General features: G+C 52.0%; 1 protein-coding gene across 2 annotated transcripts in view; it reads left to right on the top strand.

The window, feature by feature from the left end:
* The window catches only part of HMOX2 (heme oxygenase 2), a 28,107-nt gene extending 13,423 nt beyond the window's left edge, over positions 1 to 14,684 (top strand). The window contains exons 1-6 of one of the 2 annotated variants that reach the window (XM_061402524.1): positions 1,469 to 1,639; positions 10,766 to 10,876; positions 11,972 to 12,089; positions 12,418 to 12,909; positions 13,673 to 13,853; positions 13,935 to 14,684. In XM_061402524.1, coding sequence (XP_061258508.1) covers positions 10,791 to 10,876; positions 11,972 to 12,089; positions 12,418 to 12,909; positions 13,673 to 13,853; positions 13,935 to 14,062 — 1,005 coding nt within the window. In that variant the 5' untranslated portion in view covers positions 1,469 to 1,639; positions 10,766 to 10,790 and the 3' untranslated portion in view covers positions 14,063 to 14,684. Of the gene's footprint in view, positions 1 to 1,468; positions 1,640 to 10,765; positions 10,877 to 11,971; positions 12,090 to 12,417; positions 12,910 to 13,672; positions 13,854 to 13,934 lie in introns of those variants that run through there. The other variant, XM_061402523.1, reaches the window with a different exon arrangement.
* Positions 14,685 to 14,691: the final 7 nt, after the last annotated feature.

Below are 14,691 nucleotides of genomic sequence, written 5' to 3' on the forward strand. Positions count from 1 at the left end.
TTTCATGGGTGCAGTCACCATTGACAGTGATTTTGGAACCCCAAAAAATAAAATCAGCCACTGTGTCTACTGTTTCCCCATCTATTTGCCATGAAGTGATGGGACCAGATGCCATCATCTTAGTTTTCTGAATGCTGAGCTTTAAGCCAACTTTTTCACTCTCCACTTTCACTTTCATCAAGAGGCTCTTTAGTTCTTCTTCACTTTCTGCCATAAGGGTGGTATCATCTGCGTATCTGAGGTTATTGATGTGGTATGTGCTGACCTGTTATCTCTGACCTTGGATCCTAGAAGATTTTAGCGAACAGCTGGGGTGTCTAGAAAGAGAGTTTAAGGGTGTTTTGTTAAGTAATCACTCTGCCACCTTGATTTTTCTGCCTTTCAAGTGTGGTTTTGAGGATTGTTGCAGGTGGATTGTTGTTGTTCAGTCACTGAGTCTTGTCTGACTGTGTGACCCTGTAAACAGTAGCACACCAGGCTTCCCTGTCCTTCACTGTCCCCCTGAGTTTTACTAACAGTGAAGACTCTGAATGTTTTGTCTGTTAAGAAAAATTTTATTGAGTTAAAGATTATTCTTGTAAGTCAGCTGTCACTCTGAGAGGCTTTTTAGATTGGAAGAGAGGGCTGGTGTTACACCTGACTGCTGATACTCTCACATCACCTGCAGTATATTTTCTCTACCTTTCCACTCCTGGCTCCTCCTCAGGGACATGTTCATCCATGTACGAATCAGGCCCGGTACACCGAGGGAGGAAGACAGTTGCACACCCCTATTCCTTGAGCTGTTGCCTTGTTATTAGTACAGGGAACCAGAGAGCAGAGTGGCAGCGGGCTGCCTGCTCTGGGGCCCTGACTGCTGCCCCTGGGAGGCCGGGCCTGCGGGGAGCCAGGAGAAGCCGAGCCTCTTGCCCTTGGAGAGGCTGGTAGCTGTTGCTCCTGGTCCGCTGCCACTGTAGACACAAGTCTGTGAGGACAGGGCAGCCTCTTGGGAGTTACCATTCCTGGTCAGGGCTTGTTTGTCTGCACCCACTTCACCCCCCCTCCCCTCTACTGCCAGAGTCTAGGCAGTTGTGAAAATGCCTGAGAATAATACCTAACTCTGAGGCCTGTGGAAGCATGTTAGGGTCCCAAACAGGTCCAAGGTGAGCCAGAGGAGCCGCCTCATTAGATTGACCAGTGCCTTGGCCTGTGGAGTTGCTGATTTTAGAAGACCTATATGTTGATATATTTTCTGTCCATCACACTCCTGTTACCAAGGCAGAGTATATTTTCAGTAGACAGGAAGATTGGACTGAATAGATCTCAACATGTGGAGAACACACTTTCAGGTTCTTAAAACCAGCTCTTCTGATTCTCTGTAGTTTCTATGGTAATAGGTACTATAGAAATCTGCAGGCCTTACCTATTGTGACCTCCCCGTGGGGTCAGGATGCCCAAAGCCTCGGCTTCAGCGTCTGCCAGGACCTGGCAGATCTGGCTGCTTCCCTCCAAGCACTGAGGTTGGGGGGTGGGGGGGTGGGCGCCATCCTCCCCCTTGGGACCAGCCGTTTCCAGCCTCGGCCTGCCCTGCTAGTCAACAAAAGCAGGGCCCGCCAGAGGACAGCCTTCTCGGGTTGCCCTGTAATCTGAGTGAGCCAAGGTGAGTGTGTTAGGGGTGGCGGTATAGTCTTCAGATGGGAACCTGAGCATATACTTCTCAGCAACCATAGGATTGAGCTCACTTTTCTACTAAAAAACAAGTGTCACTCAGTGGTTTAGCCAGCCCCTCCACTGCGAGCAGAAGTGCCATGTAACATAACCTCAGTTCCCATGTGGCTAGCAGTCCTGTCAGTAGACACCATACCGGTGTCACCTTTGTGTGCCACTGAGGACTGGCTGTGGACACTGAACCACCTTGCATGCAGAAGGACTCAAGTTTGGTTCCAGCTTGACTGTTCACTCTGAGTGACATTGGCTGTATTACTCAATTCTCTTGATCTTAGTTCCTTCATAGTCATGGGACCCTGCTCAGAAGTGACTTAACATGGCGTGTCCACATCTGTTAGACTTTAGTCCAGTGGTCTTCCTCTGCACCGCCCCTTCTGGGTGAACCTGAGGGCCTTTGGTCCCTGCTGGGAGGCTCTATTGAGTCTGTTTGTAGAGAGGAAACGGCTTCCCAGGTGGCTCAGTGGCAAAAGAATCTGTCTGCCAAAGCAGTAGACACCTGAAATGACAGTTTGATCCTTGGGTTGGGAAGATCCCCTGGAGGAGGAAATGGCAACCCACTCAAGTATCCTTGCAGGCAGAATCCTATGGACAGAGGAGCCTGGCAGGCTATAGTCCATGGGGTCCCAAAGGAGTCAGACATGATGCATGTACAGAGGACACATGCATGTAAAGAGGAAATCACCTGGAAGCCCATAGCACTTCTAGGTTTTCCAAGGTGGAAATTTGGCAGCAGCATCCTAAGCCCCCATGGTTTCCCGCCACTCCCAACACTGTTTATGTCATCATTTGTGAGAGAAGCCGAGGTCACAGGTGACAGTTGTTGCACCTGAATGAAAGAAAATGTGGCTGACCACTTAATCCATAGGACACATGCTTTCTAGATTGTTCCAAAGTTGGAAGGATTTTTGCTTGATTGTGCCTAGGGGTGACCCACAGTCTCATCAGAACTTACGCTGTTACAACTGGCCTTGTGGCTATCTGGTGCCTAAGCTTTGTTCTTATAAAATCCCAGCCTGACTGTTCTAGAATTCAGTCATGGCTTCAGCCCCCACCCCTCAGGTACTTCTCATGGGACTAAAAAGCCTTGTCTTCTCAGCCCCAAGACCCAGTGACACTCAGGAAACAGAGCAGGTCTTGTAGTAGGAAGTGGCATCTTTGGTGCCAGCAGCCAGTGGACTTCTGGCTCCTTCTCTGCTCTTTTTAACGTTTCAGGTATCATCGCAGTGTCTGAATTCTTGCTCAGCTGTATTTGAACGTGCTAGAGATGAGCCCACCGCTCCCCAGCGAACACAACCTGCCTGAGAAGTCTTAGACTTCCTGAGTCCAGTTTTTGAAGTTACTAAGAGGCTAGTGCCCTTAGTTGCTTTCTGGTTGCTTGTTGCCAGATATGCAGGTGTGTGTTGAGTAAACATGACGCAAGAGCTTTGTGTCCCTAGACTCCTCACTTTTCCAAAATTGCTTGTCTGAACTTGGTGTTTGTCAAGAGGTTAATAGTCATCCATTCAATTAACTGTGGGATTGAATTCACCCAGTAACCAAAATGAAAGGGGTGAAGCTTGTGTATAAGAATTCCTGAGGTGTGGCAGCACCAGAGTTCAGAGACCTCATGTCATTCATTCTATAGACTCAGAAGGTGGTGACCTATAGGATATGGTCTCCTCAGGAGTTTGGGAGGCCCCTCTTCTCGGCTGCTTTGTTGGATTAGAGCTGAGTCGGCCCTGTGCACTGCTCCCAACACCCAGCTCAGCCAGCGTCCAGCAGCATCTGCAGTGAGAATTTTCCAGCTGCAGCGGTCACAGATCTCACCTCAGAAAGAACAGGAATTCCCTTTTCCTGACACTGGCAGAGGAAAAGGCCAGAGTCACAAGTCCTCACATGTAACTGACTGCCCAGAATTACCTGTGGACACATCAGATTTCATATTCATCCTCAGTGTTTCAGAACCACCCACCTGTTCACTTTGTCCAACAACTTCTCAAGAGATCATCAGCACTTTTCAGCCGCGTTAGTTTCATGAAGCCCTTGTACACGTTAGCTCCTTCAGTCTTCACAGCACACTTGAGAATGTGGAGCAAAGAGAGTTTTGTTACCCAGTTTTATGGATGTGGAAACTCAGCTTTCAGAACGATACGCCTTACCGCAGCCATGGAACTACTAAACACTGAAATTGCAGCCCAAACCTTTCTAACTCTAAAGACCTCATCCTTTGGACAGGGCCCATCTACCTTTCCCTTCCTCAAGGTGAGCTGGGTCTAGAGCAGTAATCAACAGCAGGTGGGAGCCCGGACGTGACCCCTGTAAACTGACAGGTTCACTGAGCTCCCTCCTGCCCCCCAACTTCCAGCCCTCCCTGAGGTCTTCAGCGCAGGGACGTCAGGTGGTCGTTTACTGTAGGAAGCAGGTTGCACCCCTCTTCACATCCATTGCCAGATGAGATGCAAAACTGGCCCTCGGTGTGAGGTTTACCCCTCTCAATACTGGATTTTAAACAGTGCTCAGGAGAGCAAGTCTATTTCCACGTTGCATCCGGGAATAGGGCTTCTTCCACTTGTTGAGTTTCCTGGTGTCGTAGCAAGGTCTGAAAAAAGCTCACCAGAAGTGTCTCGTCTCCCAGGGTAGACCAGTTAATAAACAGCTCACTCTCAGTTTTTTCTGTAACGTTGACACCTGTTGTAAAGTGGTTTCATCTTCGTCATCTATTTGATCTTCATAGTAGTCTTGTACTGAGTGCTGGGTAGGTGTTCCTCCCATTTCACAGGTGAAACGTGGAGAGAGCCCGAGGTTAGGAGGCTGAGAGCTGCACCGTCCCGCCCCTGGCTTCCTCCCTCCTGCTGCCTCCACAGGAGCCCTGGCTCCTGTGTTTGTTTGTCCTGGCGTTGTTTGTCCCCCAGATCATGTTAGGCTTATAGGTAGCATGTTAGAATTTACTCTTCTTTCATAGACACTCAGAAAGGAATATGTGTGATGGGTAAACAACCTGTTTCTTCATAGCTGCTGAGGCCTGCCTGATAAGAGTATGTGGCACCATTAAGAACTGACTTAGCCTGCTTTATGGGATTGTTCAACAAGAACAGAGGGGTGAAAAGCCTTCAGGGGATATAGGGAAGGAACAGCTCCTATAGCCCAGGAAAGGGAGCGTCTTGGACCCGTGTTCTGTGTTTATCATCTGAAGACATTTTCAGGGCACATGCTCGTATTTGCGTGCTGAAGACATTTGTGTTGTACATGGTTTTTGTGAGCATTGAGGCATCATTTTTACCCGTGACCCTCCTGAATGTCACAGTGTAAGTAGGTGGGGTGAGATCATAAACAGAGGTGGATGTGATGAAAGCTATTAGTTCAGCCAGAAGAGTGGAAAACACACACACGCACACACACCCCCCACATCCACGGGCTGTGGGAAGAAAGCTGCACCAGTGACTAGAGGCAGGACTGAGACAGAAGGAGCCAAGGGCCTCCTTACCTGCAGTGCTGGCTACGAAAAGCAGCCAGAGCCCCAGGAAGGGCCTGCCCTCACAGGCCTGCAGGCGAGGAGCAGCAGCCTTCCTGGGCAGGGGGGTGTGGATGTGGACTGGGCCTGGTGGAGAGGTCAGGGGCCAGTGCCCAGCCCTGATACGGGGAGAGCAGCCGGGGGCAGGGACTCTGGGGCAGACCCTGGGAGGGGAGCAGTGAACTCTCGGGGAGCCGCAGGAGAAACACAGCACTGGCCGCTCAATGAGGGTGCCAGCCCCCTTGGGCCCTGTGAGTGAGAATGGCCTTGGCCAGCTCAGAGGCACAGGAATTACAAACAAGTCTGTAGTTAGAAAAAAACGGACCACCAGAGAGAGGGGTGGAGGTGGGGAGAAGGGAAGGAGGAGGGGATGGAGTCAGAGCTGAAGAAAAGTAAAACTAGATTTCACACCATCTAACTCAGAGGTGTAGTACCCAATTAAAATTTTTATTGTTTTGTTTGGTATTTTAGAATTGAATCCATAACTTATTGTCACTGTCTCACCACCCTCTTCGTTTACCTAGCCTGGTCGGTAGGCATTTCATTTATGCAACGGCATCCATTACAGCTCAAGCTGGAGGCTCCCCAGGGCGCTGGGCTGTACGTGATTTGGAACGTGGTGTTGGATTCTGAGCAGCTCAGCCTGAGGGAGTCTTGCTCTGTCTTGTAGGATATGCTTCCAGCTTAACAGGGAAAACAGGATGATGGCCCTTGTGGCTGTGATGCCAGTTCTAGACTGGAGTGGACCCTGAGCCTCACACAGCCCTCTCGAGGCAGCCAGGGCCTCCGGTGTCCAGTGGAGGCCTTTGTGCAGGGAGCGAGCAGCCCCTCACCTTCCCTCTGGCCGCCATCTCTGCGCACAGGAGACCATCTCCCCCTCAGGTCATGGGCCTCCATCTGCGTGCTGTGGCAGTTGGTGTCTGGCCACCTCGATTCCAGTAGGCGGGAGAGCTGTACTGTTTCCAGCCACCGGTCACTGCCTTTCCGCCTCACTTCCCCCTCCCTCTCACGTGCTGGCCAACTCTGCAGCCTGCCCCTTTCCCTGGTTGTGGTTTCCCAGGGCAAAGGAAAAGAATGGGCATGAAGAAAAGAATTGTGACAGCTGAAGTCCCCATTGTGCCTTTGGGGGAGGGAGTGGGGATCACGTTTCTGTCTGGCAGCCAGGCTGACTGACCTGAGGTTTGCTGACGTGAGTTTGTAGAGCAGGCCTTAACGTCTTTGAACTTGTCTGTTCTTTAAGAAGCCCTAGAGCCTTGAGCCTGTCATTCCCCAGGGCAGAGGCTTTGAAATGAGTGTTCTGGATCTGCTGGGCCAGGTGCACCAGAGAGAACACTGGTAATCAGGACAGTGTTGCCGTTTCTCTCAGAGCAGGTGTGGGAGTGAAAACCAGTCATGATCAGTGAATAGCTAGGAGTACAGGGGTTACGGGGTTGTGGAAACAGATTTTATACACAGAGGGTCACGGTGTTGTCGGGAAGTAGAAGAAGAGGGCCTGACCTCTATAGATAGACATTTCTGGAATTAGTAGGAGCACAGTGAAGGGCCCTGGGGACTTCTGGGGACTCGCTGGTGTAGCACAGAGACTTAGACGGCTCCCCCAGTCCTGTTCTCTCTGTCCCCCTCCTCCTTCTCCCCTGCCTGTCTCTCCTGCTTTCAAAAGAATGGAGCCACTTTGCATAGAAGGAGCCAATTGGCTAAAATGTCCAACAAACAACAGGTATTTATAGTTTTCCAGAGTCCCTTCCTGCCATCACTGGTGTACTTAGTTATCCATCGTCCTAGTCAGTGTTTGGGGTCTTTTTTTTTGTTAGGATTTTTTTTGTTTTGATGTGGACCATTTTTAGTCTTTATTGAATTTGTTAACAGTTGCTTCTGTTTTATGTTTTGGTTTTTGCCTGGGAAGTATGTGGGATCTTAGCTTCCCGATTAGGGATTGAACCCACACCTCTTGCATTGGAAGGCGAAGTCTCAGCCACTTATTTTAAACAAAGAAGTTGATGCAGACGTTTTCATGCCTGGGTACTGCCCGTCAACTTGTTGCCGTGGTGCCAGGATTCCATTGTTTGCTGCTGTTTAAATAGCCCTGCCCTGTATTGTTAGGCTGGGTGACTTTTTTCAAATGTAATAGTATAGCTATTTATCATTTTGGTACAGATTACTTACTGTTAATACCTCTTGAGGTATATTTCCCACAGTGGACTATTTGGGGATCTTTTTGTTTTTGTCGGATGCAGGGTGGGGCAGCTTTTTATGGATTACAGTCCAGAAAGGCTCCATGTTCTTGATTTGGCCTTTGATTTTCTAGGATTATAGTGGTTCCTGCAAAGAGAAAGGATTGGAGTGTAGAAGTCAGCCTGACCAAGTTTGACCATGTAGCTTTTCAAAGAATGAAGTGAATTCTGTTTCTGACATACAAGGTGGCTCCTAAATCCCCCCGCCCCGCCCCTCCCACCCCGGCCACTCCCTCGAGGAATAGTGGCCAGGCCTCCAGGCGGCCCTCTTTCTGGAACTCAGCCCGTGTAGGGTGAAGATGCTAAATGAGCCTTCCTGAGAATGTTCTCCTTCCTGCCAGAGGGCACTTTCAGCCTGCGTTGTGCGCGTGCTTGCTAAGTTGCTTCAGTCGTGTCCGACTCTTTGCCACACTATGGACTGTAGCCCTCCAGGCTCCTCTGTCCATGGGGTTGTCCAGGCAAGAATACTGGAGTGGGTTGCCCTCCCCTTCTCTGGGGATCTTCCCGACCCAGGGATTGAACCCACCTCTCCTGTGGCTCCTGCATTTGAGGTGGATTCTTTACCACTGAGCCACCAGGGAAGTGCTCAGCCTGCGTTAGGGACTCAGTATAATTGCTGCTGGAATGGGATAAACTGGTATCTACCCTTCCTTCAAAGCAAACTTTTTCAACCCTGTTCTGAGTTTAGAACCTGTTGAGGTGGTAGACCGCAGATTGTGCCTTGCTGTCCACTGGCGCCTGCTGTTGGTGGAACGCTTTACAGCATTTCCCGTGTGCCTTCTTTCCTTTGATTTGCTTTCAGCAAGTGTTTATGGAGAGCCTATTTCCGAGGCCCTGGAGCTATAGCAGTGAAGCAGACAGCTGCGGCCCTGTCCCCGGGGCTAGAGTCTGGCCTTCTGGGAATGGGGATGCGGAATTCGGGGCTGTTGGGCAGGACCAGTGGAAGAGGGTGGAGGGTGTGCCAGAGGAGGTACTGGCACAAATAAACTGCTGCTGCAGAAAAAAACAGTCTGCACCACACTGTTCACCAGCATTTTTATAGAGGAGAGTATATCTGATGTGTCAGGAGGAGGTCCCATTTTCTACATTCTGCTATTTCTATTCCCTCTTTTTTCCAGCTTTAGTGAAGTATCATTGACAATAAAATTGTAATATATTTAAAAATGTATAAAAGTGATGACTTGGTGTATGTATACATTGACTTAACATATCCATCACCTCACATATTTACCCTTTTAAAGAAATGAGAACGATTCAAGATCTGTTCTCTTAGCAGATTTCAGTTATGCAGTTCAGTATTATCAACTATAGTCCATATAGTCAAAGCTAGGGTTTTTGCAGTGGTCATATACAGATGTGAGAGTTGGACCATAAAGAAGACTGAGCACCAAAGAATTGATGCTTTTGAACTGGGTTGCTAGAGAAGACTCTTGAGAGTCCCTTGGACAGCAAGGAGATTAAACCAGTCAATCCTAAAGGAAATCAACCCTGAATATTCATTGGAAGGACTGATGCTTGAAGCTCCAGTACTTTGGCCACTTGATGCGAAGAGCTAACTCATTTGAAAAGACCCTGATGCTGGGAAATATTGAAGGCAAAGGACGGGGGCAGAAGAGGGTGAGATGGTTAGATAGCATCACTGACTCAATGAACATGAATCTGAGCAAATTCTGGGAGATAGTGAAGGACAGAGGAGCCTGGAGTCCTGCATTCCATGGGGTTGCAAAGAGTAGGGCATGACTTAGTGACTGAACAACAATTATCAACTATAGTCACCATGCTTTTCATTAGATTCTCAGACCTTATTCACAATATAACTGAAAATTTGTACCATTTTACCAGCCGTTCCCATTTCTTCCACTCCCAGGCAATCCCCATTCCATTGTTTTCTCTGAATTGAACCTTTTTTTAAAAAGATTGCACACAGAAAGAGTATCATGCCTTGTCTGGCTTATTTTACTCTCTGCTATTTTCTAAGCGTTCCTGGAACAAGTGCACCATCATATCTAATATTTACTGAGTGCTTACCACGTGGCAGGCACTGTGCTTCTGTGTTCTTAATCCTTCCTGTCATTAATTCCATTGTATAAATGCTAAATCTAAAGTTGAGAGAAGTTTCAGAAAGACTGCTGAGCAAAACCAGGCCTTGTAATATCTCCAAAGATAACAAAGGAGATGTTATCTAGGGAAAACTCAGAAAGGAAATGTAGCAACATACTAATGGTGGTTATCTGTGGGCTGAGATAGAAGTGGTTTTTTATCCTTTCGGGGATCATTTATTATACTTCTTTGTGCCCCTAGACACCTATTTCTGGGCAGAGCTCAGTAACGCTCGGTAAGAAGACACTGGTTGAGGTAGAAAGTTCAGGTCTCTCCTTCCTTTGGCTTGATTTGGCCCCAGTGATAGTAGCTCTGGTCCTGTGTTACTGCTGGTGTTGGGGCAGCTGTGCTGCTGTTCCCAGATGGGCTTCCCCCGTCGCACAGTCAGGTGGAGCGTGAACTTGGCGCCTTCCAGGACCAGATCTCCCGGGCTGACGAACGCAGAGGCAGTGGGCATCGACTGGCCTACATGTGTCACTTCTTCTAGCTCGGCAGAGTCTGGAGTGGGCTGGAGGCAGTCTGCTCGCGTGGTGACTCGGTGCAGCTCGTCAGGGGCCTTTGGAGCCGCCCCAAGGGGATGCTCTCTGCACAAGGGCGCCCGCCTCTAACAGGCAGGCTGGCTGGTTCCGATGCGCTTGCTGCCACACGGAGAGCTGCCGCACTGCTGCTTTTTTTATTTAAGTCATATTCCTTTGTTATTTTATGTTTTACGTAACTTTTAATTTTGATATAATCTCAAAAATACAGAAAAGTTGTAAGAATGGTACGTAGAATCCTTGTGTGTGTTTCATCCAGGTTCACCGTCAGCACTGACTCTAGTGCTTCACTTGTATGTCCCCTCCGCTGCAGTGTATGTGCCTGTACACACACACACACACACGCGCGCGCACACACACTCTGTCTCTGAACCATTTGACAATAAGTTGCAGGTAATATGCCCCATTACTTGTGACTATGCGAGTGTGTGTTTCCTAAAACAAGGACATTCTTGTAAATAAGCACAGTGCAGTTATAAAAATCAGTAAGTTCAGCATCAATACAGTGCTATTACCAGTGTCCATATTCACATTTTGTCCAGTGCAGATACGGTCCTGTGACAGCAGAGCTCTATTTTTATGAAAACTTCCCCGAGGCCTGTGGCGCCTCCTGGTGGTGTTGCTCAGGGCGAGCAGAACCGGCGGGCACCTGGGGAGTGACTGCCGCAGGCGCCACATCCCCTGCTCCCCTGTCTCCGCAGGACCAGAGGCGTGAGAGCAGCAGCCATGTCAGCGGAACTGGAGACCTCAGAGGGGTTGGATGAGCCGGAGAAAAAGATCTCCGGGGTCCCAGAGAAGGAAAACCACACCAGGTGAGTGGTGGCAGCCGTGGTGCAGTCAGGTCGTGCTGCCGGGCCCCAGGATGCTCCGTGCCCCGCCGCCGCCTCGCCCTCGCCCCCGGCCCACGCAGGGAGGCAGGACAGGCACTGCTCCAAGTGCTGAGTCATGGGATTTGATGATGCTCCTGGCCGTTTCTTCTTCCTGGAATTCTGAGCGTTTTGTCATCTGGGGTGAGCAAGGGTAATCAGAGGCAAAGCTGGCACCTTTCCAGTGTCTCCCACCCCTCAGATGTGGGAGTAGCTCTTAACTCCAGGGCTTTCCTTACTGGGTTGGGGGCAATTCACTTGAAGCCTCCAGTCACCCGGGCCTGTTCTTCATCATTCTCAGCCTCTCCTTATAGCCCTGTCATTGGCAAAGTTCTCTTTTTACATCTTGGAATAATTGCTGAAAATAAACTGTTGGCAGCACGTGAGTGATATGAGCCAATCTCCCAAAGAGGCCAGCAGAGCCTGGGCCGTGAGACGCCAGGCTTTTCTCGCTCTGGTCAACAGGTGTGTGGATGCACAGGAGTCCCTGCCCAGCACCTTCTCTGCCTTGTCTGGTGCTGGCATCTGTCGTGTGATTTTGTTCAGCAGTACAGGCCTTGGTCCTGGCTCTTGCCTCCCCAGCCTCGCTCTCAGTCCCATCCTTCTGTGCCGGGTCCCAGCTTCATGTCGTCCTCCGGGGCTGTGGGTCCAAGGTGGGAGGAAAGCAGCTGGGCCACCCCAGGAGCTGCACGGTCTGTTCTCTCAGGGGTGTGGATCCTGGGAGACACGTTCCCCAAAGTCGTCTGTTCCTTGAGGTCAGCACACACTGTGGTAGGGTGAGGTATGTGTTTCTTCGGGCGGGCACAGAAGCCAAGCATCACTCATTTGGGTGCTTCAGAGAGACCCGGGCACGGTGGAGTGGGTCAGAGTCATCCAGAGTCCGAGTCCTGGGAGCCCGAGTCCTGGGAGCAGACCCACGTCTGCCTGTGCTTTGCTCCCTGCTGAGAGGCTGGAATCACGTTTCTGAGCAGCCTCTGCCTCGAGCTCGGCGAGTGGTCAGCCTGGAGTTGGAAGGCTAATTCGCACATGCTTTCTCCATAGGATGGCAGACCTTTCCGAGCTCCTGAAGGAAGGGACCAAGGAATCACATGACCGGGCGGAAAACACCCAGTTTGTCAAGGACTTCTTGAAAGGCAACATCAGGAAGGAGCTATTCAAGGTTTGTGCCCTCAGTCGTGAACTGGGTTGGGCTGGGGGCCCTTAGTCCCACAGGGTTGCCTATCCCCCAGCTTTCCTCCACACCTCATGTTTTCTCAGCATCAGGCTGTGGTTTCATGTCTTAAAAGGAATAAGGTAGTGATGATGTAAAGGAAGTGATCCGTGTTCCAAAGAATTCACCATGTCATTCCTTTAAGAAACAAACGCTTCCTGCACACGTGAAATAACTCACGGAGCGGAGGGGGTGCTCAGGAGTGTGGGCAGTGGGCTTGGGAGTTGCTGGCCCAGGCCCTGGCCCTCTCCCACGGTCTCCCCATCGCCCTTGGCAGCTGGCCACCACCGCGCTGTACTTCACCTACTCCGCCTTGGAGGAGGAGATCGACCGGAACAAGGACCACCCAGCCTTTGCCCCCTTGTACTTCCCCACGGAGCTACACCGGAAGAAGGCGCTGATCAGGGACATGGAGTATCTCTACGGCGAGCACTGGGAGGAGCAGGCGCAGTGCTCCGAGGCCACCCGGAAGTACGTGGAGCGGATCCACGAGGTGGGGCAGAACGAACCAGAGCTGCTGGTGGCCCACGCCTACACCCGCTACATGGGGGACCTCTCGGGGGGCCAGGTGCTGAAGAAGGTGGCCCAGCGGGCCCTGAAACTCCCCAGTACGGGGGAAGGGACCCAGTTCTACCTGTTTGAGAATGTGGACAACGCACAGCAGTTCAAGCAGTTGTACCGGGCCAGGATGAACGCCCTCGACCTGAACCTAGAGACCAAAGAGAAGATCGTGGAGGAGGCCAACAAGGCCTTTGAGTTCAACATGCAGGTACTGCCAGGGCCAGGCGGGAAGGGCGTCTGCTGGCAGGGCTGCCCCAGAGCCGCTTGAGGGGCATCAGTGCCCTCGGACAGATAGGCTGCCTGAGCGCAAGTCTAGCGACTAGACAGGCCAGCGGGCACAACCCCAGTCAGGCTTCCACCCTGTGTGATCAACAGCCTGTGTGTGGTGCTTTGGGAAGGTGACACCCCAGCATGTTGAAGGGTCAGGAAGGTGGGAGCTATCTCCCTCCCTCTCACCCCAGGCTTCTGAAGGAATGTGGAGTTCCCCCTTTTTAGCAAGGGTTGCTGTGAAAAGTCTTGCTTGGTAAGTTCAGAGAGAGAACCAAAGAGAATGATTCCGTTTACAAGTAGCTGTTAGACAGGCCCAAGTCTGGCAGGCCGGTTCTGTGTCCAGAGCCCAGGCTCTGCCCTCCGCTCCAGGGAAGTGCTGGCCTGAGCATAGGCCTGAGGGCCCCTCAGGACCAGCCAGCCCTGCCAGGGCTGCCTCCTCCCACCTTCCTGTTTCTTGCTAGAAATACCCAGCAAGAACGTGCTGGGGATCCCACGGCATGGGGGGCAGTGCTTTCTCCTTTCTCCTGTCTGCCCCCTGGGGGTGTCCGCCGTGGGCTCTCAGCCTGGGCAGCACAGGTGCAGCCACACCTCCCAGAGCTCCCCCTCGGGGGAGGTGTCCACCCCGTACACTCCCGTCCCTGCCTGCTCGGCCCGTCTGGGGACACAGGCTGGTGATGGCTGTTGATCCTTTGCACCTGCAGGTGTTCAATGAACTGGACCAGGCTGGCTCCTTGCTGGCCAAAGAAACCCTGGAGGACGGGCTCCCTGCGCACGACGGGCTTCCTGCGCACGGCAGACTGCCCACGCAGGACGGGCTTCCCGTGCACGACGGGAAAGGAGACTTGCGGAAGTGCCCCTACTACGCTGCTCAGCTAGACAAAGGTAGGCCTCGCGTGTCCTGTGCGCCTGGGGCAGGTGTGTTGGCCCCCACTCATGGCATGTCCCCTCGGTGCTGCTGCGCAGGTGCCCTGGAAGGCAGCAGCTGCCCCTTTGGAGCAGCCCTGGCTGTGCTGCGAAGGCCCGGCCTCCAGTTCCTGCTGGCCGCCAGCGTGGCCCTGGCCGCCGGCCTCCTGGCCTGGTACTCCATGTGAAGGACCCACCGTTCCACGCTGCGCTGCCTCCTGTCCACCGGCCCGCCCTGCCTCCACCCACGACCAAACTGCCACCTCAGGTGACTTTCCTAATGCTGGCCTTGAGAAAACAAGCAACCAATAAAAGCCAGAGACTGAAGCCTTTGCTTGTCAGCATCCTGCCTGCGGACCAAACGCTGAGCTGGGTGCAGGCCCGCCCCCCGAGCCCCCCGGCCCTGGCAGCAGGAGCAGTCCGCAGGCTGGCCTAGGCCTCTGGGACCAGCGCTGCTACCAGGGCCCCCGCACCTCTGACCCAAGGCTCGCTCGCTCCCCTTTTCCTTGTTGTGTCTGCACCTAGGTGGGTGTCTTTCCTGTGCTGGGAGTAGATCGCCAGCAAGTTCAGGCCCCAGAGCTGTGGGAGGGTGGGGGCCTCCCCAGATGGGCTGCTCTTTTTCTGGACTTCTCCTGGGGCTAGCAGCCAGAAGTTGGGCTTTCACCTCGCCTCAGAGGTCCTGGAGCTCCGTCCTGGGCAGCCAGTCCTCACGCCTGTCAAGCAGACACCCGAGTTGGGGTCAGTTTGGCCGTGGGCTGTCTCCTCTGACCTGTGAAAATGCTTCTGCACTCAATAAAGTGGATTCTGCTAGTCGCCT

The sequence above is a fragment of the Bos javanicus genome, chromosome 25 (assembly GCF_032452875.1).
Source record: "Bos javanicus breed banteng chromosome 25, ARS-OSU_banteng_1.0, whole genome shotgun sequence".
Lineage (NCBI taxonomy): Eukaryota > Metazoa > Chordata > Mammalia > Artiodactyla > Bovidae > Bos > Bos javanicus.